General features: G+C 35.6%; 1 protein-coding gene across 1 annotated transcript in view; it reads left to right on the top strand.

Annotated features, from left to right (window-relative positions):
- The first annotated feature begins 2672 nt into the window (after window positions 1-2672).
- Window positions 2673-23375, top strand: part of MS3_00005122 (uncharacterized protein) — a 36749-nt gene continuing 16046 nt past the window's right edge. Inside the window, exons 1-13 of the mRNA XM_051213155.1 lie at window positions 2673-2715; window positions 3675-3839; window positions 3881-3975; window positions 4091-4351; window positions 8591-8656; window positions 10914-11081; window positions 13639-13761; window positions 14697-15102; window positions 16934-17252; window positions 18314-18545; window positions 19210-20200; window positions 21542-21815; window positions 23104-23276. Of these exons, the coding sequence (XP_051073426.1) occupies window positions 3695-3839; window positions 3881-3975; window positions 4091-4351; window positions 8591-8656; window positions 10914-11081; window positions 13639-13761; window positions 14697-15102; window positions 16934-17252; window positions 18314-18545; window positions 19210-19788 (2394 nt within the window). The 5' untranslated portion in view covers window positions 2673-2715; window positions 3675-3694 and the 3' untranslated portion in view covers window positions 19789-20200; window positions 21542-21815; window positions 23104-23276. The remainder of the gene's footprint in view (window positions 2716-3674; window positions 3840-3880; window positions 3976-4090; window positions 4352-8590; window positions 8657-10913; window positions 11082-13638; window positions 13762-14696; window positions 15103-16933; window positions 17253-18313; window positions 18546-19209; window positions 20201-21541; window positions 21816-23103; window positions 23277-23375) is intronic.

Here is a 23375-nt window from a genome sequence, read left to right as displayed (position 1 = left end):
ATATGAACACCATGAGTTCATCGAACAAAATAGATGAGTTAGATGAACTAAGTAATTCTGGTATTGCTCATCTGATAGGAATATCTGGAATATGGGCATGTCATATTAAGGACCTGGAGCTTGCAACACCTAGAGTGCCTTTGTTTCGCAACGACAGAGAAACAGGAGTTGGAGGCGGAGTGGCCCTTTATCTACGATCGTGCTTGGTAGCACATCAAGTGCACACCCAAGAAATCACAAATCTTGATACATCTGTATGGTTTTCAGTAATAGTCAAACACCTCGAAATGTCTAGTAAGAGTCATCTGCAGGAAGCCCATCGCTGTCAGCGAATACGACAATCATGTGCTGTAGGAATTATCTCGCTATATTCGTCTCGGATACACTCATATACAATCACTCATCACAAGCAGCGTACAGTCATAAAAGAAAAAAGGCACTACTGGGCGGAATAAAAACGAATTAGTGATGGCAGTACATACAGGCATTCCAAACAAGCAAGGAGCTAATGCACAAAGGCAATAAGTTAATATAGGCTTCAGTATGACACAAGGCTAATCGATAAATTTTCCTCCAATCCGGAAAGCCCATTAGGATATGCAGTCTCTCTTTGACAAACCAAAACTGGATTTTCCCAGTCGATAGGTCCTGATGTCCCAGCCATCAACAACAGTGACGCCGCCGACTTTCTGAAAGAACAGTATTTCCAAACATTTCAAATATCTCATACAAATTACATGCACGATACCTTTACTTGCAACTTGGTAGAACTTTCAGAGGTGAATCTGGGCGTTGACTTAGTGTATCGGAAACTGCAGCATCTAGATAAGGACACGTTTCCTGAGCCGGATATGGTTCACTCCGCTATACCGAGGGAAGAGGCTTCAATTTTGTCAAAACCGCTCAGCACGACGTCTACAGATTCGCTAAGCCGAAGATGGAAATCGAAAGCTGGCCCACATCACACCAATTTTTTAAGGGAGGTCGACACAGCTAACTTTCAAGCTACAAGCCGGTAGCACCTTCCTTAGTACCTTCAAAAGTCCAAGATATATGACAGTGTGAGTCAATACTTGTTATGTACAAACTCCTTTTCGCATCAACTGCATTTTCTCAAGAACAGTCATTCTTGTGTAATCAAACTGCTGACAGCCGTGGGTAGATGGACAACCATTTTTAATCTCAAGGAGAAAATTGATGTCATATACATGCGTTGAGAACGAGAACATAGGTGTGGACAACCAATTGTATTTAAGTACAAAGCTACAGAATATCTTGGTAAAATTTGAGAACCATACATTGAATACTTCATCTGCAAGTTTCCACCAATTGTTCCTCACATTTTGTATGATTCTTTCAATCCACAATTCTTTTCTATTTTCCATTCCTTTCTATTCAAGTCGATCTTCTTAGCCTTCTGATGCCAGGTTTTCCACTTACAATTGGTGTTACATACCGTAACATATGTAAAAAACACCACACCTGAACTTCTCAAAAGATTTTGATAGAGTCAGTCCATAGGATTAGATGGTGAAGTAACAAGTCACCGTCAGTTGAGTACCTTGCTTCATATTTAGATAATCGACATTAAGGGTTAGGGTAAACTTTACTTTCCTCACCTTGATGATGTTCCTTAGGGTTTAGTACTAGGACCTCCTCTTTTCTCAATTTGTATAAATGACCTTCCTCAGCGAATATGGTCTGTTTCACTACTTTTCGCTGATGATGTGCAACACTTAAGAAACGTTTACGACATTCGTGAAAACCTGTAGCTTCAGGAGTGTCTGATTCGAGTTCAAAGTTGGGGGCATTACAGTGGACTTCAAAGTGTAAAGTTTTCCATTTAACAAAAGTTGGAGATTATGGATATAACAGGCGATTTTCTTACACAGTCGTTCCAATTTGAAAGCGATATATGAGTCCACGTATCATATAATCTAAAGTCACGCGATAACTGCGATGTAAATCACTTTCGGGCGAACCTTGCAGTGATAGCGTCGAAGAGCATTTTTGACCATTTCAGAAGTAGAACGTTCCACCTGATCCTTAGCAGTCTTATTCGATCCTATTTAGAGCATGGAATTATGGTGTTTTCATCGTCACCCCAAGACGATAAGAATACACTGGAAGTTATTCCAAGGCAAGCCATGAAATCAGTTCGAGGACTCAAATTCAAACCTTATGGAAAGCGCCTCAGGCCATGGAAACTTTTCTCATTAGAGTATTGGTGACCCAAAGGTGACCTTCTTAAAACTTATAGGAACCTGAGCACTAACGGGCATCCCCTAAAATACCAACTTTAACTCAGTCCTGAGACAGATATACGGGTAACACCCAGAAATTAGAGACACCACACTGAAGAACTGACCAAAGCCACACCATTTACTATTCAAGAGTAGTCAAATTCAGAAGTTTGCCACCAACCCATCCAATTCAAGTGACTTCCCAGGAGTCCTTTAAGAAAAAACGATATAATCTTAAGGACTAAAAACAGCATCTCACTATAACCTATTAATATTTCCCTTTTCATCGTTAAGCATAACTAGGTTCCTACTTGGAGATATCAGCGATCCACTGCTATTAGATATGGAGGTTCATTAAGCGAAAGTTTCGTCTATTATGTCTAGAAGAATTTGAACTACTTGGACTTTGTTACGTTTGTCCAGAGCGGTGCTTCTGAAGATTGCTTCTGACCTTGAAGGCACGACTAACAAGGTACAGAGTCTAGATAAGATTTTTCGGAATTGATGTAGCTTCCTTTATAACAGTTCAAAAACCACAGATGCTATTATGTAGAATATGTTTTTCTCATCAATTTTTCACTCCACTATTAAAACTTTGTGCTGCTTAAATAACTCATAATCCCTGAAAATCCAGTTAATCATCATAGGAGTAGATAAGATACTTCTAATCTTTTTAGGCTTGTGAGTTTTCATGTCAACGAGATTGTTCTATATCCGCTTGGTATTAAGTGCTTTTCATACACATAGTACATAGTGTAGATTTAAGTCATCCAGTTCATTGGCATATCAATCTTCGTGATTTTGTTATGCGACGAGTCAGTTCTGTTTGAAAACATAAAGTACTGTCCTGCCACTAAGCCTTACGGCGAATAATTCTACTCCCATATGATACTACATAGGTAGGTATTATACATAGGTCAGTGAATCATGGGTTCCACTAGCCGCTTAGATGACAGTCTTATAGGGGTACATTCTGCCCACCTTTTCCCACCAAACAATCTATGTAATAAGCGATGACAGAGGTCCCTTCTGTCACTCTACACTTGTTTATATGAAGCACTTGTTATAAACTACCATTATTTCTGTATTGGCCTTGCCGTTCTAATACTGTGTCAAGGATAGTATCTCAAGCGTCTTCACCAAAGCATTCGAAAGTCCTGTAAATATATCACAAGGTTTGAAACACCCCACTAGTAACTGCAGACCAAATTCATTTCATCCTATAGGATTACCACTAAGGTTTACACACTTTTAATACCCTACCACTGGGTTTTAAAGTCAGGTCCCAACTTTTTTCATGAACGTTCTTGAATTCATCTAAATAGCGTATTCTGTTTTGAGAAGCTACAAAATATACTGTTTCACAAACAATTAAATGATCCTTCTCGGTTTTCCATAGATGGCTTCTTAGTTATATTTTTTTCACTTCAGCTTTTACCTGTTGCAATACAATGATGTATGATGACAAACGTCCCGGTTCAATGCTTTTATATTCATGTGTCAATGTGGATATCCATCCCTCCCGTATGTTGCAAGTTTCAAGAGTATCAGAAAGTCTCCCAGTTTTTCCATCGAAAGCTTTGCGAACTTCTATTTGTAAGCTCCGTTATGTTTAATGTCTCTATTATAATCACCAGCATCAAGTGCACGGTTTTTCGCTAACGAATGGTTAGTCGTCGTTGCCGGAAACAAGTTGTTTTTATGGAAGTACATAAGATCTTCAAATACACAGGTATTTTGCTTCTCAGAAATTTTGTAAAGAATCAAGTTATCTGGAAAGTAATTATTCTAGCGCAATCTGTTTTTGTATGGCTAATCGGTTTCTGACTACTTTTTTCACTCTTTAGCCTCATTCTTCATGCATGAGCTTTGATTTGCCCGCTAGTGATCTTCCACATAGTGCTTCACTTATTGGCTTACTCTTCCCTCCAAACGATTCAGAAACATCACCCTCGCCCACAGGTTGCTTAGCCCTTAGTTCTTGTGGTGGTAATTTGCGTTTGTGGCCTCGATTAATGCGTAACTATGTCCATGTTGATTCTGTGCTACCGGCCCCTATTGGTGGTTTATTTGGAGACCAAGCAATACAGTTAGAGCATATTCATGTAGTAAGTTGTTTTTCCATGATCAAATTTTTACAATTTCTACTGAATAATGGCAATATCATATTATTTTAAGAGCATCTAGATATAAACACGGTGTCCTGAACAAACATAACTTCATGTAGTTAGCTCAAATCCTTATCTAACCGTTTTTGAGTAATAAACCACTTAATATACAACTCTTCCTGCACTATGCTATAGCAGCTAACAATACAAACACTTATAGTAACTGGTCGTCAATATCTTCAGGAATGGAGTTACTGACTTACAAGTGTTGAAATTAAACGCGAATTTACACAAAGTAGAATCGTTGCTCAAAAACTTGTTAAGTTCACATTAATTGTGTTAGGTGTGGGATTCATTACACATACTCATGTGTTTTGATATTTCATTTAGGAAAACTTCAATGTGAATAAACAAAGATATAAAATCAGTCAATAAATTTGGTTTTTGTTCTGGGTTATGTGAAAATCTGAAATTTCCGGACAAACATTTTGATTCGAAGGAGATCTAGATTCCATTATACAGTTTTATAATATACTCGTTATCTTGTTTACTCCCTATTTTGAAGCTTTTCTCTATTTAACAAGAGCATTACGTGAAAGTTGACTGAGACAAAACTGGTTGGATGGTCACTTTTTTTATTCAAGGTTTTCTATAGAATGATTCAATCAGTCAGTCAGTACCAACGTAGAACTTCGTACGTACGTACATCAGTTCGAGTTGCCACACCACATTAGCACAGAGATGCAGTGGTCGATTCAAATCCCGTAGTGCTAGATGTAGTAAGATTATAAGCTGTAATCAAAAAAATTGGGGTTTGAAGATGTTATTCAAGGAGTATAATCCAGTGAAATAAATTTGGAAAGAGAAAAAAGAAAGGGACATGAAGAATTCAGAAGATTATAATTTGGGAGAACACAAATAGTGGATGCACCTGCGCCATTGCAAACGATTTTGAGCCATGTCATTCAAGGTCTCTAACCATCGGTTGCTATCGTCTCGCGGATCCCAACCAGGTAGTCTACACCTATCAATATGACTCAGTCCACTTGTCAGTGACTTCATGGACTTGTGCCATGTTTTGGTCTGGCCGCCCCTAGTTTTCTTCCAACCTACTCCTACACCATAAAACATCGCACGTCGAGGCATTCGGTCGTTGGGCATACGTAACACGTGTCCTAGCCATCTCAACTGGTGAAGTTTCACTACTTCATCAATTGATTTGCCATCCTTACCTAGTACCCGTTTCCTAACAACTGCGTTACTTACTCGATGGTCCCAGGATATACGAGCAATATTTCGAAGGCGCCTATGATTAAATACTAGTAACCTACGAATATCCTCTACTCTTACCGGCCATGTTTCACTGCCATAAAGAAGGACGGGACGAACTGCTGCGCAGTAAACGCGTCCTTTGGTTGATAGACGGATATCTCGCCTACGCCATAAATGACGCAAGTTGGCAAAAGCTAGTCGACCCTTCTGTATCCGTGCTGAGATTTCGTCACACACCAGACCACAAAGGCTGATGAGACTTCCAAGATAAGTGAAGCGGTCGACACGCTCAACTACTTCACTCCCTATCACTAGTTCGGGTGTCTATGTAACCCAATCCTGAAGTAACATTTTGCATTTCGAGGGAGAGAATCGTATCCCGAACATGCCTGCATTGTTGCTTAGAGTGGTCAGAAGACTCTGCATTTTGTCAGCGTCTTCACCAAATAAAACTATGTCATCTGCATATTCTAAGTCAACAAGTGAACCTCCCGGTAGAAGTTCAACCCCTGGAAATTTAAATGAGGAGAGTGTTATCTGTAAAAGCACGTCAACGACAAAGTTAAACAAGAATGGAGAGAGTGGACAGTCCTGACGAACACCACTTGAGGTAATCAATTCTGATGACAGTTCGCCATAAGCTCTCACTCTACCAGTTGTGTTCGAGTAGAGAGCCTGTATAAGATTAATGTACTTCTTTGGTACTCCTTTCAGTGACAAACACTGCCATAGAACCTCACGATCATTAGAGTCAAATGCCTCTTTAAGGTCGAGAAATACTACCATTGTGGGGCGTCTGAATGTGTGTCTGAGTTCCAGAACCTGACGCAGTGTGAATATCTGATCTATACAACCACGTCCAGGTCGAAAACCAGCCTGATTTTCTCTAGTCTGTTCTTCACGAGCTTTGGTTAGATGTTGAAGTATTATTGGAGCTAATATTTTAGATACTATATTTGTCAAAGTGATTCCTCTGTGATTGTCACAAGAGGACTTTTATCCTTTCTTATAGATTGGCACAATCAGTGATTGAGACCAGTCAGATGGGATTACGTCCAGTTCTCAAATTCTACCTAAGACTTCAGTTAATCTCACTGCTAATACTGAACCATCATCCTTAAAAATCTCAGGAGTAAACCTGTCAGGGCCTGCTGCTCTCCCTCGCTTCAGATTTCCTATGGCTTTTTCAACTTCGTAAAGAGTCGGAGGACCTACACTAACTTGCCATTCAGGTTGACTGGAGATCGTGGGAAACTTAAGTGTGGCTGAAGGCCAATTGAACTGATCCCTAAAGTGTTCTGCCCATCGATCCAATCTCCTGGATTGAGAATGTATGATATGTCCATCTTTCTCTGAGATTGTTTCGCTAATGGTCGGGTTCCTGAATCCGGTTTCCTTAACGAGTCTGAACAATTGTCTGCTATTACCTATTGCCGCTGCCTTTTCCATCTCTCTTGCTTTCGCTACCCACCACTGTTCACGATCATTGCGTAGGCTTCTTTTCAGCTTGTGCTTAAGCTGACTCCGCTCTTCATTATGTTCAGAGTCAGGTGGAATGAGTTTTCGAGCATCTATCAGTGCGATAGATGCTGCTGAGATCCAGTGTTTCTCCCTAACTTTACGGGCTACCGTACTAGCAGATATCACTGCTGTTTCCACAGCTTTTCGGATATTGTTCCATGCTGCCTCGGGGTGGGCATCACATACATGGCTGCCTAACTGTTTTCCTAGTTGTTCCTGAAATATACTCTTAGCTTGACTATCATTAAGTAGGACTCTAAGAGGTTTCCTTGCAGCGTCTTTCCTACGTCCAGTAAGACGCAGGCAAATACGCGCTCGTACTAGAGCATGATCTGAATCTAAGCATGTGCTTCAGAATGAGCGACAGTCTTCTATCGATCCCCTCCATCGGTGGCTGATTGCGATGTGATCTATTTGGGTCCAACGTTGGGCTATAGAATGATTACAATCCTATTCATAGTTAACAGTGAGCAACCAGGTTTATGAAATTTACAATATGCATGAAATTGACTTGGATTCTAATCAGAACCTGTTAAAAGGTTCTTCTATGACAAAGTTACATTTTAACTCCCTCAGAAACTTGTCTTTCAAGGAAAGCATTTTTAGTTTCTGACGTAAAATTAAAACTACTGTTTTTATGTAGCTATATTTAGAGTTAATGAGTGAATGACTATCAAGTAAAAGGTAACCATTTCAGTTAGTAGAAATGTTCATTTGTTGTCAAATCTCTCACGGAAGCAAATATTTGTCTTAGTTGACTTGTTAATCTTGTAAAATCCAGTCAGCATAAACAATAGTAGCCTCAGTTAATATTATTTTTCACTTTGCGCCAATATCATTTGAAGGACTATTAACAATGCAGAATCCTTGCATATGTTTCGTTGGGTTTCGAAAGTCCTTCCTCAATATTTACTTAACTTTCGGTGGTTATTACAGTTTCCCTCAATTCAATAATTCTGAGATTTCGCTAATTTATCCGTCAAATCAAATAAGACATACTTAGTATTTTGATGAAAAATACCATCGGATGCTATTTCTAAGTAAATATTTTTCAGACCTCTTGTTTTTGTGTACTCTAAGTCTATGTTACTAAAAAAATGAAATCTCCGTGATAAAAAATACCACAATAATACAAAAGACAGTTACTAACTTCGATACAAACATGTATATACCGCTAAGTCAAAGAACTAAACAATGTAAATACTATCCACTTACACAGAGTATCAGAAGAACCTTCATAAGATTACTTATATAATGCCTTCAGCTTCTATTATTCTCTTATCAAAACTAGAAATTCACGTTTATTCATGTATTCAGTTTACCTCATCAAAAATTCTAATGGAACTAACTTGTCTTCTGTGAGATATTCATTGTTAATAAAAAATTAGTGATTTTATTCCCGACTGTTATTCAATTTACATTTTAAAACTTTTATTTATATTCTAGTCTGGTGCATTTATTGTTGCTACTCGAACTGGTCATCTTATTCTCATTGATACACGTAATTCTCAGGTTAGTCTCAAAATCTGTATGTTCATTGATTGTATAAGTCAAATTAGGGCTATAGAAACCAATTTAAGGGCTTTCAGATGTTCTTTCCTAAATTTAATTTTATTCTTAATAGGTTTTTTTGTGACATAGCCAAAAAGAAATACACTAAGTTTGGACTTAACGAATTAAATTGTTAATCTTTATTTGGATCCAGCGTTGACCATACAAATACTGTTTTACCTTTTAGTGGCCCTTAATCCGACTCCAGTTCGTTCATATGGATGATTGCTATTGAAATATACACGCCGCTAATCCTCGTATATAATCATCGGCTTAAATCGCGTTGGCGAATAACGGAATTAAAGAAGTTAAATACGAGAATAAATTTGGAATACGTATATTTCATGCAATTGTTGATCTGAACAGACAATCAGGGAAATGCAGCGAAGAAAGTGAGGCGAAATAAAACGACGCGCAGTGGGGAAGACGAGTGAACCAACTCGATTTTACCAAACGTGACTCGATATTCATAGTCAGACAAAAATAGATTACGGATATGTAGTGAATAGAGTAAAGAGTTAACACACACGCTCATATAAAAATAGTCGGGATTTATAAGCGAATAATTGACAAGGTCAAAATGTGACTCAAAGATGAATAAATTGGTCTATCTGGAAGCTAGAGTAACGAAAATGGACCTGACAGCATTAGTCACTATAACCTCACCAATTTGTTCCTCAAACTGAATGTCATTTTATTGGATATACCCTACTTAATTCAACGTTTAAATTTCCCACTACAAAGTTTTTTATTGGATGATTTATTATTTTGAACTCCTCACTCATCTCGTGTCGCTGCGGTGTGGTTGATGAAAGTTTATGTCCCCTATTTCTTGGTTCTTCAGTTCTACAATGTTCATTCTCTTTTGGACTATGTAAACTGATAAGTAAAATTTCTCTTCTGTTGATACAAATGCATCACTTAAATCTCACCATGTATGTAATTGTTTTATACTAGTCGATTCTATAGACTGAATAAGGACTTGACACATATGACATTGATCACCACCTAGTGATCAATCAATTGTGATTACATCTCAGTCCTACAGGAGGTCGGTCGCGGCCCGGATAGCTCAGTGGTAACGTCTCTGACTGTGAAGCTGGGTGACACGGGGTCGAATCCGCCAGGGAGCACCAGTTCCCTCAAGATTACAGGTACATCTTGCTGACGAGTGCTAAGTAGCACGAAACCCGAGTCCAGGGTTTCCTGTCGACTGCCTCCAACCACCATCTAATCCCGACATAGTGCACGCAGTGTCGAGTCACCTAGACTGATGTCCACATTACAACATGGTCGATAGCATTCGATCTGCACTAATAAGGACTTGACACACATGACATTGATCACCACCCAGTGATCAATCAATTGTGAGACTAAATCTACTTCAGTGCCATTCTGTCTAGATCAAATACAAGTAGATAAGATATTGTTTGGTATTTGTCTCAAGGCCATACGTTTACCTGGTACCTTCACTTTTCTCTAGTGAAAAAGTTGGATCAATTAATTTATTAAGTACGTGGGTATAAGCCACACTTAGTGTGAGGGCTAATGATACTATCCGGTCCCCGAAATTGAATTAGGTTGGGTGGGCTCCTAACCTGGAACTTAATGGCCGAAAAAGCAAGCGCTTTAGCCACCAGGCCACCGCTGGACTTGTTACGTTCTATATCCTGAGTCCCAGTATTCCCTCATATATACATTTTTATTTCTTTTCGAACCGTATTCTGAGTTTTTAAGCTTTTTCACCATCATTTCATCTAATATTGTTTCAGTGTGTTTACTATTTATCATTTTGGTTTCATCTCGTTATCCTGATATAGTATGGTAACTTGAACCAATGTACATTTGTGCCAAATTATGTGTTGATTATGAATGACTGGCTCGTATTGCTACCTACACAAGCACAAGCAGCCTTCCCGAACTTTACAGTTTTGTTAATCCTCACAAGATGTACAACTAATCAAGAATGTCTCTACATAGCTACTGAAACAAATCGAATGATTTATGTGGTGCATATCTATTTGGTGCCTCCTTGTACCAATGTTTATGTGTTCAAATAAATAAATAACTCCAATAAAGAAAGTTGATTATTATTATTATTATCATTGAAAAAGGATCTCACTAATCCATTTCGATCGGTACAATATATCATTTTTGACTTTTTGAAATGCATGTTTAGTTGCCTTTTTCCACACTTTACTTTTCTCTTTCCGTATAGGACAATGTGGTTACCCGTTTACTAACCAATACAAATGATGGAAGCCTACGTTCACAAGGTTTGTTATCTGGATTAGGTCGTCGCGTTTCGAATTTCTTCAGTTTGGTTTCTTCAACCACAACCAGTGCTCCAGGGAAATCATTACCAGCTCGCGGTGGTGAAAATTTTGTAAGTTTCTACTGTATTATCATATCTTGTACTTGACATTTCTTTCAATAGTTGTGTAGAAGGCATATACTATGTTTGTTGTTGTCATTTTCATACTGGATAACAATTGTTCGCATTTATGTTTACTAATTCTAACTTAAGTCAGAGCCGTGTGTATTACTAACTTATTCATTTTATCTTATTGTAACAGTTATGTCTCAAGATGTTTCTCTCTTCTACGGTAACTCTGTCTATTTTCTTTCAAATTTTATTTTCTGTAGCTCACTTTTATATTCTATTCTTGTTTTCAGCGGTTTGGCTGTCTGCTTGGACTGACTTCCCATCCTAACGATGTACACCTAAATGACCCGATAGGAAAGGTCGAACCTAGAACGTCTGAGCATTACCTTGAAATTATTGAATAGTCACTTGGTTATAAGGCATTTAGCTTTCACCTAATAGGCTACGGGTTTGAACTCTATTCCGTCTAATTCGATTGTGTGCATCGGCTACTATGACTAAATCTTGCATAAACTATCTAGTTGAGAGCCGAACATATAAATCTGGACCTCATAAATGACTTAACCAACCTATATAACTAATACACTCTATCACTATGTACTCTATTTATCGTCAAATGTAAAGATCATTTTACCTACTATTTATAATGCTGACACCTTACTAGATAACGAGGGAAAACTTTTTTGAGTAATGATATGGTTGTTTGACAAATATGTGCATATTTTTTTAAGTTCAATCATCTAATAAAATGCAGATGTTTGTAATGACCTCAAATGGATACTGGTAATGAAGTTAGACATACTTGGGATTTGACTCACAACTTGTTAGCATCCTTAATACTCTATGCTACTTGATATAACTTTGTGATTGCTAAATGTAAGTTCGACTATGATTAATTTGACCTTAATTGTACCTATCCTAATAGCTTAACTGAGTGACTTGCTAGGCAAACACTAACTGGTTACACAAAGCCTGCTCGCCAAGACCCGGTGAGATGAGATTATAGTTGTGCTAACCTCTCTATGTATCTGTGTAGATGTAACTCAGAAATTTACATAATTAAGCAAATGAACAAGTAGACTATAGCACACCACATGATGTATGCCAAAATAGGGCATTTATGGTGCCAAATTCCAATATTAGGCTCATGATTAAGTTACAATAATTTAGGAGCAAAAGATCTGACAACAGTTCATGAATGAGACGAAAGCCTGCGAATAGATGACTACGGAAATCACATGAGCTAAATGTCAGTAATTGCATGTTAAAAATTAAGCGCAGCAGTGTCCCCCCAAAATGTCTTATCGCTCTTTATTCTCAACAGAACAAAGTTAAGACATTTCTTAAAGGTAATGAACATTTAAGAATCATGGTATATAATATGACAAAATTTATTTGTACAATATTCAACACTATCATTGTTGAATGATGAATCACCTTAACAGTGAAATAAAGTACTTCCCAATTTAATGATAGCAGTGGAGAATCGTTCACAATGAATTATGAAACTTAACTCCATAAAATAGTAATATTCTATTTTAACTCATTTACCAAATTTAGATTCGTGAAATCGGTTTCAAGCCACACTTTAAGTGTTAGGGCTTGTGAGTAATAATACTACTCAGTTGCTCAAGCGGAAGTGAGACAAGGCTTGGATCTGAAACTTAGTGGTCGAAAGTTAAACACCTTAATCACTGAGCTATTGCTCATACAATATTAGTGACTACCTTTTTACGTCAAGTTGTTTTTTTTTCTATATCCACGACAGCGATATAGTAATCTAGACACTTAATTTTCAATAGTCGAGTCTCGGGTTCGACTCTCATCTAATCTATTTCAGTTTAAACTATTGAATAAGGCATCATTAACTCTCATGCAAAAGAAAGTGTGGTTCAAATATCGATTAAAACAAACTTTCATGTAGTTATTGAATTGCGTCATTTTTAATGGTAACAATCTTACTATTAGTAAATATCTCACAGTAGTGTTAATATGAATTTAGTGATTTTACATTGATTATTGGACAGTTAGGTTTATTTATCCTCAGTCTGTTAAAACAAACACAATGAGTTAGTTATTTAGTTATCTGCAACGTAGAACCTGGTACATATGTGCATTGCCACATCACATAACGAGATAATACTGTCAAGACAAATTTCAGAGTAGCTAGTAGAATTAATAACATCGTCAGCATTAGTCGAAAACGTTATGCATATAGAGCATTATTTAACATAAAACAACGAAAAATTCCCGGAATCAATACTGGGAGATCAATTTAAAACTCAAAATCTAAGAAATGACAAACGGTGAATGTATCTGTACCATTATGGCCGATATGACTGATGGATGATGTCACCTTGTTATGAAAACTTTCCAAATAAAAGTTTGTTTATCTAAAGTGTATATTGATAATCCACCATTTATATTATTTATAGAACTGTTAAATGTTCAAATTAGTTCCAATGTTCATTTTTTGATATTTATCTAATTTCTTAAATATAGGTAGGTTTTAAATATTCCCTTACCATACACTTCTATTTCTTTTATTTTTGTACAGGTATTTATTCGTTTAATCTCATGTACACCATCTTCAGCATCCGATAACGATAAATGTCTTTGTTTTGCGCTGTATAAAAACCAATTAGACATTTGGTCAATTCATCAGAATTTGGACTTTCAGGTATGGAAATAAATTCTCTCTCTCTCTGTGTGTGTGTGTGTATGCACTGAAAGTGACACGATGTTTCCATAAAAATAAAACTATTCTTTTCACTTTTTTCTCATAAATAACTAAGTTTTATTGTTTATTTGTTTAAAAAAAACGTTTAGATCAGCAATAGACACTAATTGAAGAACTATTGAAAACTAGGTATCAATATCGGGATAGTTAAGATACAAAAACCCTTGACTTTAATGACACGACAAATAGACATTTAAATAAGTTAACCAATATAATTACTTGTATCTGCCAAAACTGTATTATACAAAGTTTCATGTTATAATTTAGGAAAGAACAATCAAATTATGGATTAATATAATGCAATATATTGAGCGCCGAAACTGCCTATCAGTTGAATCTGTTTAACTAAATGGTTGCTGTTCTTAAACGCAACTAACGGAACCATTAACCTCTAAATTTTATTATTATTATTATTACTTAATGGATAAAACCACCTATACACAAACATAAATAAATGTTAAACCTGCACTATACCATAGGGCGACCTTGCCATTTGGATCTGTTTAACCAGTTAGGAGATGGAGAAGACAAGTGTACGATTTATTGTTCTAAGAATTAAGGTAAAAAATAATAGCTGAATCCTGATAATCAAAATAATATGAAGTTTACGTATCTTGGATTATAGGTGATGTCAATTTGTGATAAAAACCTAAACCATATCTCGTAATCCTATTTCAATATATGGACCGTGACCCTAAAGTGGGTAGTTGGCACGTTCACTATTGGTTCATTGATATACTACAGCTTTACTTCAAATAAATGTTTCGAAGCTTTTTTACATACAACCCGATAGTGAACTGTTAAGTCACATATTTTAAACCTTCAATATTATATGTGCCTGCATTGTCTACACTGATTCCTATCTTTTTTTACAGATAGGTGGTGTTTATACCGTTGCATCCTTGATCGATTCAACTATAGCATTTGAAGATGATCCATTAAATTGGGAAGCTGTTGACTTTGCAATACAATCGAATCGTTATACATCGGGTGATCAAACTCTAGCATATCTACTTTTAAGTCGTACTGACCAGTCACAATTATCATCATCAAGAGAACTTCGTCTTTTAACGATAAAATTTAATCAACTTGAATCATCTCTTTGTTTTGTAATTAATAATACTGTTGGTATTGAATATCCTTTCGACGACACGGAATTATTCAATTCAGATGGGTTTAATATTCAATTTTGTCTACCAACTGATTCAGTGCCACAATTATATCCCTGCTTACTAGGCTGTTTGTATTGTCTTCGTACTGGGCAGGTGTTTATCATTGAAGGTAATTATATGTACTAAGTTCCATTTTGTATCTTGATTACTAAAGGTTTGAATTATCCTGTAATTGATACTCGGGACTAAATTTCAATCAGTTTTTATCAACACATCCATCCTGAGTAGATTACTTCGTGCGTGATCTACATATATCATTAGAGATGCTGATCTATATTCTATCCTGAATATCAATAATTCCTTGGTACCAAACCCATCTTCATTCAGTATCTTTTTCGATAACATTTTGGCGTTCGAAGCGATAGTTAGTGGGTTCGAGTCTTAGTGTGATCATCATTACTGGAATACAGGTACATCCATTTGACGAGTCCCAAGTGGGACGAAACTCGCGTTCTGGATCCCGCTGCTAATCACAAACCATCTATTTTATAATTTTCATGTATTTATTTATATCATATCGTGCTTGTCACGTTCTACTATCGCCTAGTACAAGCGTGCGTACGTGTGTATGTATAACCACTTAGATTTAAGTTACACTTCTGTCGTTTAACATTTGTCGCCCGCCTAGCCGCGAAAATTTTAATACGTGACAAATAACGAATCAAACTAATTATTTATGTTTAAATGTTAGATCCCTGCTAAAATTATGTGTGGTTAACTATTAGTCTAAGTTGTCATTTTAAATTTCATTGAGTAATTGTAGCTTCCTAAATCAACCAACTAATCTTTGATCGTTATAATATGTAACACCAGTTTATCGCTTAGCAATAGAGACTAACTCTAGTCCATTTTCCAGTACGCTAAGTACTGATTATTTAACGCATATTTCATTAATTCATTAAATGGTGTACTCCTTATCACAAATGATGATTGTGGAGAATAGTTTTATTGTATTATGATAGTGTAGAAAGAATGTTGATCGCAATAGATGATGTTCAATCATACAGGTTAACCGATAGTTAGGATTTATTGTGTTCCCAGGAAATGACTATTAACTCACAACTCCTTCCCTTCGAGTAAACTGATATCAATACATAATCAGCAGAAAGGGTATTGATCTCTAGTAAAACGATATGGTTATTTGCAAAATATTGAACACAAAATAAAAAGAGTGAAAATCGTTTAAAAAGATAATCAAAAAAGATACTGGTTTCGTAGGTCACATCCTACACCCTGATAAAGCCAAACCTGACTTACAGATTTTATAATTCCTAATTGATCCCGAGTTCTGTTAGAAGTATGAGGGCAGTTGTCCCTTGTCTATTTAACCACACTGTAAAATGAAACCACTCCTTGAGGGGCGCGTAAATAAAACTGGGTTATGTGTGATCTTCATGACCTGGGAGCGTGACTACAGAACCTAAGGGACAACTGTTTGAGGCAGGGTCATCGAAAATGTTAGTTGTCTGAAGAAAACACTTAACTAGCTCCATACCCCATTACGGTTGGCGGTACAGCTTCGCTATTAAACCTTACGTTTGCTTTCTTTAGCCTGACTTATTCTCTAGCCCCTACCTGTCTGGCATAGTGTTGCCTAAAGGACGAGAGTTCCATCCAATATAAATTAATGAGGATCATCAAGATAGTCGAACTTGACCACCATATCAAAGTAGCAGCTACGGTTGGAATGGTTGGAACACTCGACTTTTAACCGTTGGTTCACAAATTCGAACCCAATTTCATCTATTTCGGTTTAAGTCATCGAGTAGTGTCACAAGCGCTCTCTTACGCATATATGTATACACATATGCAAAAGTATAACTCATAGCCCCGAATTCAATAACTTATGCCTAATTCCCAACTAGCTGCATTAATATTGAAGTTTTCTTACACATTTAATGCTTATCACTTTTATATTGCTGTTTATTTCTCTCTACTAGTTTTAACTGGTCAATTGATTGGCAAATTGGAATTTGCACCAAATTCACCAAATCAGCCACCTTGTCCACAATCCTTAATCACTATCGGGAATACAGATATACATAATCTATTCATCTTTTTGACTTGTCAATTTGGTTTGTGTAGCCTAACACCATGTATAGATATTCATACCGTCGGTAATACTATTAGTAATTATGCAAATGAATTATCCAATAATTCATTAGTAGATATGGATCAAATTAGTTTAACCGGTTCAGAAATAAGCATGAATAAGACAACAACAATGATGATGAATAAGTCACGTTCGTGTATTACAAGGTAATCGAACAGCTGTCTGGATAAATGAATTTTCTTTCTGTTACCTTTATTGTTATTGATTAATTAGTGGTTTTATCAATATGTATTGATCAACAGTGGGGATTACCTCTTCTGTTTCTGGTGTTTACATATATATATATATATATATATATATATATATATATATATATATATATATATATATATATATATATATATATATATATATATATATATGGAAGATTGCTAGCTTGTATCTCACGTCATCTGCCTCCGTTTAAGCAGTCAGATGGTATCGAATATCTTTCTCACAAACAGTTCGGCTTAAATCTGACTACATAATCCTTTACTCAGTACATTGGTCAGGGAAAGTAATGTATAGTAAACAGAATGAAACGATGTTCTAGCAGTTCATGTTGTCACATTCCTCGTGAAAGTGTGTAAAGAATTAAAAAAAAGAAAAATGATACAAATTCGTGGTTCAAACATTCATTGAGTCAGTCCCATCAACTTTGTAGGTAACCTGTATCTGCCCCATTTTAACTGATTTTGAATCATGTTACTAATATTTAAAATCACTTATCACATAGAACTCAACTGCGTAGTTTGTATCGATCAACAGCACTCAAACTAACAATCAACAACTTTATAAACTGATATCACGTTTTAGATTGGCTTAAATTTCTTCCATCCTACTCTTACACTGGTTAGCATTGTCTATCGAAGTAGACAGCAATTAGGCATACGTAACACATATCCCAACTATCTTATTTAACGAAGATCTACAACCTCTTTTCAACGGATTCATCATCTCTTCCTATTACTGTAACATCAACATGCGAGTAATATCTCCAAGACATCAGTCAGTCAGCTACAACGTAGAACCAGGCACATAGCTGTGATCAAACACTTAAAGTCTACGGATATTTTCACAGACCATGTTTCACAGCGATAGAGTGATACAGAACGAACTGCTAGATAGTATACTTCCTATTATTTCACTTATTATAATCATAATGATACTTCATTATAATTGTTTTTATGTTCCTATTTTTCTGCACACATTATTTATATATTTTTAGTTGTTCTACTGTATCCTCTCAAAAGTTTAGAAAATCGGAATTAGATTTTTCAATTATTCTTCATACAATTGATAATCAGCGTTTAAAAGTCAATATTTTATTCACTACTACTGATACATATATTATATCATTGACTAATGAATCACCAGATAAACCAATTCAACTCTCTCCAGTTGATCGTTTGTTTGTTGGTCTATCAGAAGTAGCACGAGTATTTTGGATGAGATTTAAAGTAATTTGTTTTCCTCGAATTCATTTTATCTTATTAATTTTTATGTTCTGTGTTTTTCTTTTAAAAAAGTTGAGTTAAAACATAGCTTTCAAATTTCTGATTATGTGTAATAGACAGAAAGATATTTTTCGAATATTCACATTGTGGACTGACTTCAGTGTTAGATATCTGTTGAAAACCAGAAAGCCCTAGGCACCCGCTTCGTTTTAATGTTTTCTGTCCCTTTCAAGGATCGATCTAATAGCTATCCATTTCACTGACACGAGCGTATTATCTTGTATTTATTTATTTATTTTAACACATAGATATTGGTACAAAGCGACACCAAATACATATGCTCCACACAAATCTCATTTGATATGTGTGAGGGCTGTGATACTGCCCAGGTGCCCAAACCGAAAATCAGTGACTACTGGATAGGTGTTTTGTCATTGTAGTAGTACCCACTTATGAATCTACCGGGAATCAAACTAAGTCCTTCAGGTTTGGCGACAATGCTTAGTCATTAAAACCACTGACTCAACGTCTAGTGGTACAATTTCAACTTCAGATTTTCCTGATAACTAAACTCTTATTAACTATATTTTATGTGATGTAATTAAAATCTCACTTTTGAAAAATATCAGTCTTATATTTTGATTTTATTGTGTGTATCTAACCGTAGGAACAAACATTGAATTATTTGAAATGTATTATTCATGATCAAAGTGCTTGGAAACACTTTCCATCTGTATATTTTCGTTTAATTAAACGTCTATTAAATGAACATCCCGTAAATGATGCTCGTTGGCAGTGGTTAACCACACAATTATCCGCTACGATTGATTCGATTCCAATCCATGATCTTCATTATCTTGAGTTAGAAGGTCCTCTAACTTTCCAATATATTATCCCTGCGAATATTACTAATCATAGTAGCAATGATAACTATGATCGTTATGGATCTACAGACAGTTTGCTGTTACCGATGACGCGCCTATGTGCACGATTAGACGCATTACATACTTTACAAGAACTATGGTTATTACTGTATCAGTTATGTTGTTCTGAATGTCATCGTGAACAATGGAATCAATCAGTAAATGTCGATCTAATTTCATCTGTGAAGTTAACTGATCTACCAAAATATTTGAATATTTTATTAATGCCTACTAAATTATTCAACAATGATGACAATTATAATACTACTACTAGTAGTAGCAGTAGTAGCCAGCTCAAAAAACACGATCACAAAAACATGTGAAAATTTCACATGTGTACCATGAAGCTCGCAGTCTTATGAATGAACAAGCATTCACCACTAATATCAAAGCATATAATCATGATAATATTGATGATATTCATCGTCATCCTCATGACGATAATCCAATTGATCATGGACATACTGTTATGACGATGAATACAACATTTCCGAATTCAAAATATGCTTGTTGTTCCATCGAACATGACCAACTAATTGAAGACTGTGCTGGTCGTCTAATTCAATCATTAGATGTGGATTGTCTACTAAAATCAGCTGATGATTGCCCTTTGGATGGTGGCGATGATTTTGGTGATGATAGTGGAAATTGGGCAGAAACACACTTTCTATGTGGTTTACATATGGCTAGTGAATTAGTTGAATTTGCTAAAGCTTTACAAATGAAATTAGCCAAGTCAGTTTCATTTTCTGTGGTTTTGTTTACTTGTCTATGTTATTACTATGTTTCATTGTCAAGAGACTTTGCAAACCAAAAAGGACAATTAGACTTCAAGTTCATGTTAACCTTTTATTTTTACGGTGATGTGTCCACTCGCCAACTACACCACCGTTCATGTTGTAAGAGTACAGTATGCGCCTGCTTACTATAATTAACGACAGGTTATCACGTATATTATACACTATAGCTTTCTGAGGCGAAAATATCCTCTTCGTCACCTTTACGACAATGAAATCTATCTTAGTCTCAGTATTTTTAAGAGGATGGTGTTGTGTTCACTGAAAAGAGTTATATCAGTGGGATTAGCTCGATTAGGAAAATGCTGAAATACTGGACAGATGAGACAAAAGGAAAGCTAGAGAGTTCTTCAGAAGTATGATACTCTGGTAACACATCAGTCAATAAACACATCGATACTAACTCAATCTATCAACCTAATAAGAAAAAGGATCAACAACTCAAAGGTCATTAATCAAATGAGAAGACTATCTAAACAACGGTCACACACCTACAAATATCAACCAGCTAAATTATAGACCAACAGAACATACAATTAGTCAGTTGTGAAGACATTTTAATAACTTAGTGAAGTGTGTGCTGATGATGTTGTCAACCGAAACAATGAAAAGCTTACGATTAAATCGTCCAGCTTAGAGAATAAACTATCCTCAAAATACGTATGGTTTTAAATAATAAAATCAAAAGAATACGAGTACATTTATCCTCATAATCATTGCATACTAGACACACTGTGATTATTTTACTAGTCAATTCTAAAACATTGTCAGTCATATCAACTACTATTCATTTACATATTTTCAAGGTTATTTCTCATCAGTAATTGAATTTAACTAGAAAACCATTGAGAAGTAGGGAAAAATGTCACATCTCATTTAGATTATATTTTTCCATCATGTTTTAAACTGAAGTACTTTCTTTAACTAATTTTCACTATATTATATTTTTATACTATCTATTCATCTACCAACTAGTGTATTCTGATTTGAGCCTGATCAAAGCAATGCAATAATTAGGACTCTATCCTGCTAACATTACTGTCCTTCGTTGATTTTTGGTTTTATCTTTTAGCTTAACAGCACTATTAAATTGTTTCATCTTGATATATAAGCTAAAAGTCGATGTGTTCAACAATTTCCTCTTTGTAACTTACCGTATAGCGTTAGAAATTCATTTTCTTCCACTGATCGAAACATTACTAAGATATTATCTTTTATAAATTGTTCGAGTTTACAGTTCTTTAATTTTATACCTTTTTTTTCTCAAACTCTACTCCAGAGAACCTCAGTCTTTATATCAATCAGTTTTTAATGAAGTTGCTATGAATGCTGGATTTACTTCGAATTACTTACAAGTTATTAAATCACAAGATGTTGTTTTACAAACAGTTACTTTAATTCCTCAATTAATAAAAACTTTCTGTAAAACAATTGACACTGAAATGTCCACAATTGCTACTTCATCATCATCGGAAGGAAATTGTGTTTCATCAGACGTTTCAACAACTAAAAACACTGTTGAGTTCCTTATACACGTTTCACGATTGATTGAGGTGAGTTAATTATTTCATCTTTTATAGGTTTTTGCATAAATTTGCTTTTTATTGTATGATATATTGATTTCCTCAGTTAATCAAATCTACTTTGGATACGTTTTTCGATTCCACTTCATCAAACTCATACCTGGTCGTAATACTTGATCAACTCAACTATGCATAGAGAGAGAACAAAAAGCGGACTGCATATGAGGCTATAGTGCCAAATAATAATAGTAATTACTATTCATGTTCATTTGTGTATAGCTTTTCCAATAAATGCACAGGTTGAAATAATAACAAATTCATTTTGCAAACCTTCGAATATATCAATCTAACCCTGTTCAAAATCTGTGACATTATATATATACTATCTCTTTTTTCCTTGTTAAAAGGCATTCCTTGAAGTCCTTAGAAGTCAAATTTTCCAACTGCCTCACCGTTTCACATTTTATTGTCTCTATATTACCATTATCGCTGTTTCCATATATTCATTTTGCATCATAATAATAAATAAAATCTCTTGCAGGAGGACTAACTTTCAAAGTAGTAACGGTAATCTAGCTTGTAAGCAGAGAGAGATGATGGCTAGTAGTGGAATTATAATGCTTGTGACTTGAGGTCATATCGGGGCAATCTGCACAGGGTGTACATATGCCAACAAATGACTGGTCAGTTGCAGTCCTAAACATCAATGGGAAGATTCAGACGACCAACACAAATGAGATAATCTTTCTTATTGCTCAAATTATGAATCCAAAACTCACAGACAACTACTACCTTATGGGCAGGTGCACTGATGCTTATTTATTGGACATGTATAAATGTTAATATCTTTCATTGACTAGTAGTAAAGTAGCTGAATAAACTGAATCGATAAAGACGTGGAAGTACAGTGCGGTTGATCGTTTGTTCATCTTTATTCATAACTTCTAACAATTTTAGTAAGTTATCTCATGGATGGACAGGCTGCGTTTAGTTGATCAAATTAACTCGTATAATGGGCTGTGTTGACAGTTGATCACTTTTGGTAAGTGAATAATCCATCTGCAATAGCTCTCATCAATACTTGTATCTATGCTCCCACGTAACATTCAAATGTGTACTGTTTGTCTGGATTTGCTCAGTATGTCAACTATAAATTTTGTCTTAGCCATAAATCACCATAAAATTGTATGCATTCATCGACTTTAATAAAATAAAGACTTTAATAAAACTGAGATACTCAACCTATGAAGCATAAAAATCACCACTAAGTTTGTTTGTTTTTTCTTCTTTATCTATCCATCTTGATTATATGAATTAGGCTGCTGTCGCTGAAATTGTACGTTATCGTGAAACAAATCTTCCAAATTTATTTAAAACAATCGAATCCTGTAATCATCAAATGAAGAATAAGTTGTCTAAAAAGTTTATTATCTCCCTTGTTGGCTTACAGATGACGAACCATATGGCCTTGGAAATATTCTATTAAAATTAGTAAGTTGATTTTTTATTAATATTCATTGAAGTTAGAAGGCAAGCATACAACGACGTACTTCATAGTGTAATCCGAAAGTTCAACCACTATTTCATGTA

This window comes from Schistosoma haematobium, chromosome 1 (assembly GCF_000699445.3).
Source record: "Schistosoma haematobium chromosome 1, whole genome shotgun sequence".
Classification (NCBI taxonomy): domain Eukaryota; kingdom Metazoa; phylum Platyhelminthes; class Trematoda; order Strigeidida; family Schistosomatidae; genus Schistosoma; species Schistosoma haematobium.
This window is presented reverse-complemented; position numbering and strand designations above follow the sequence as displayed.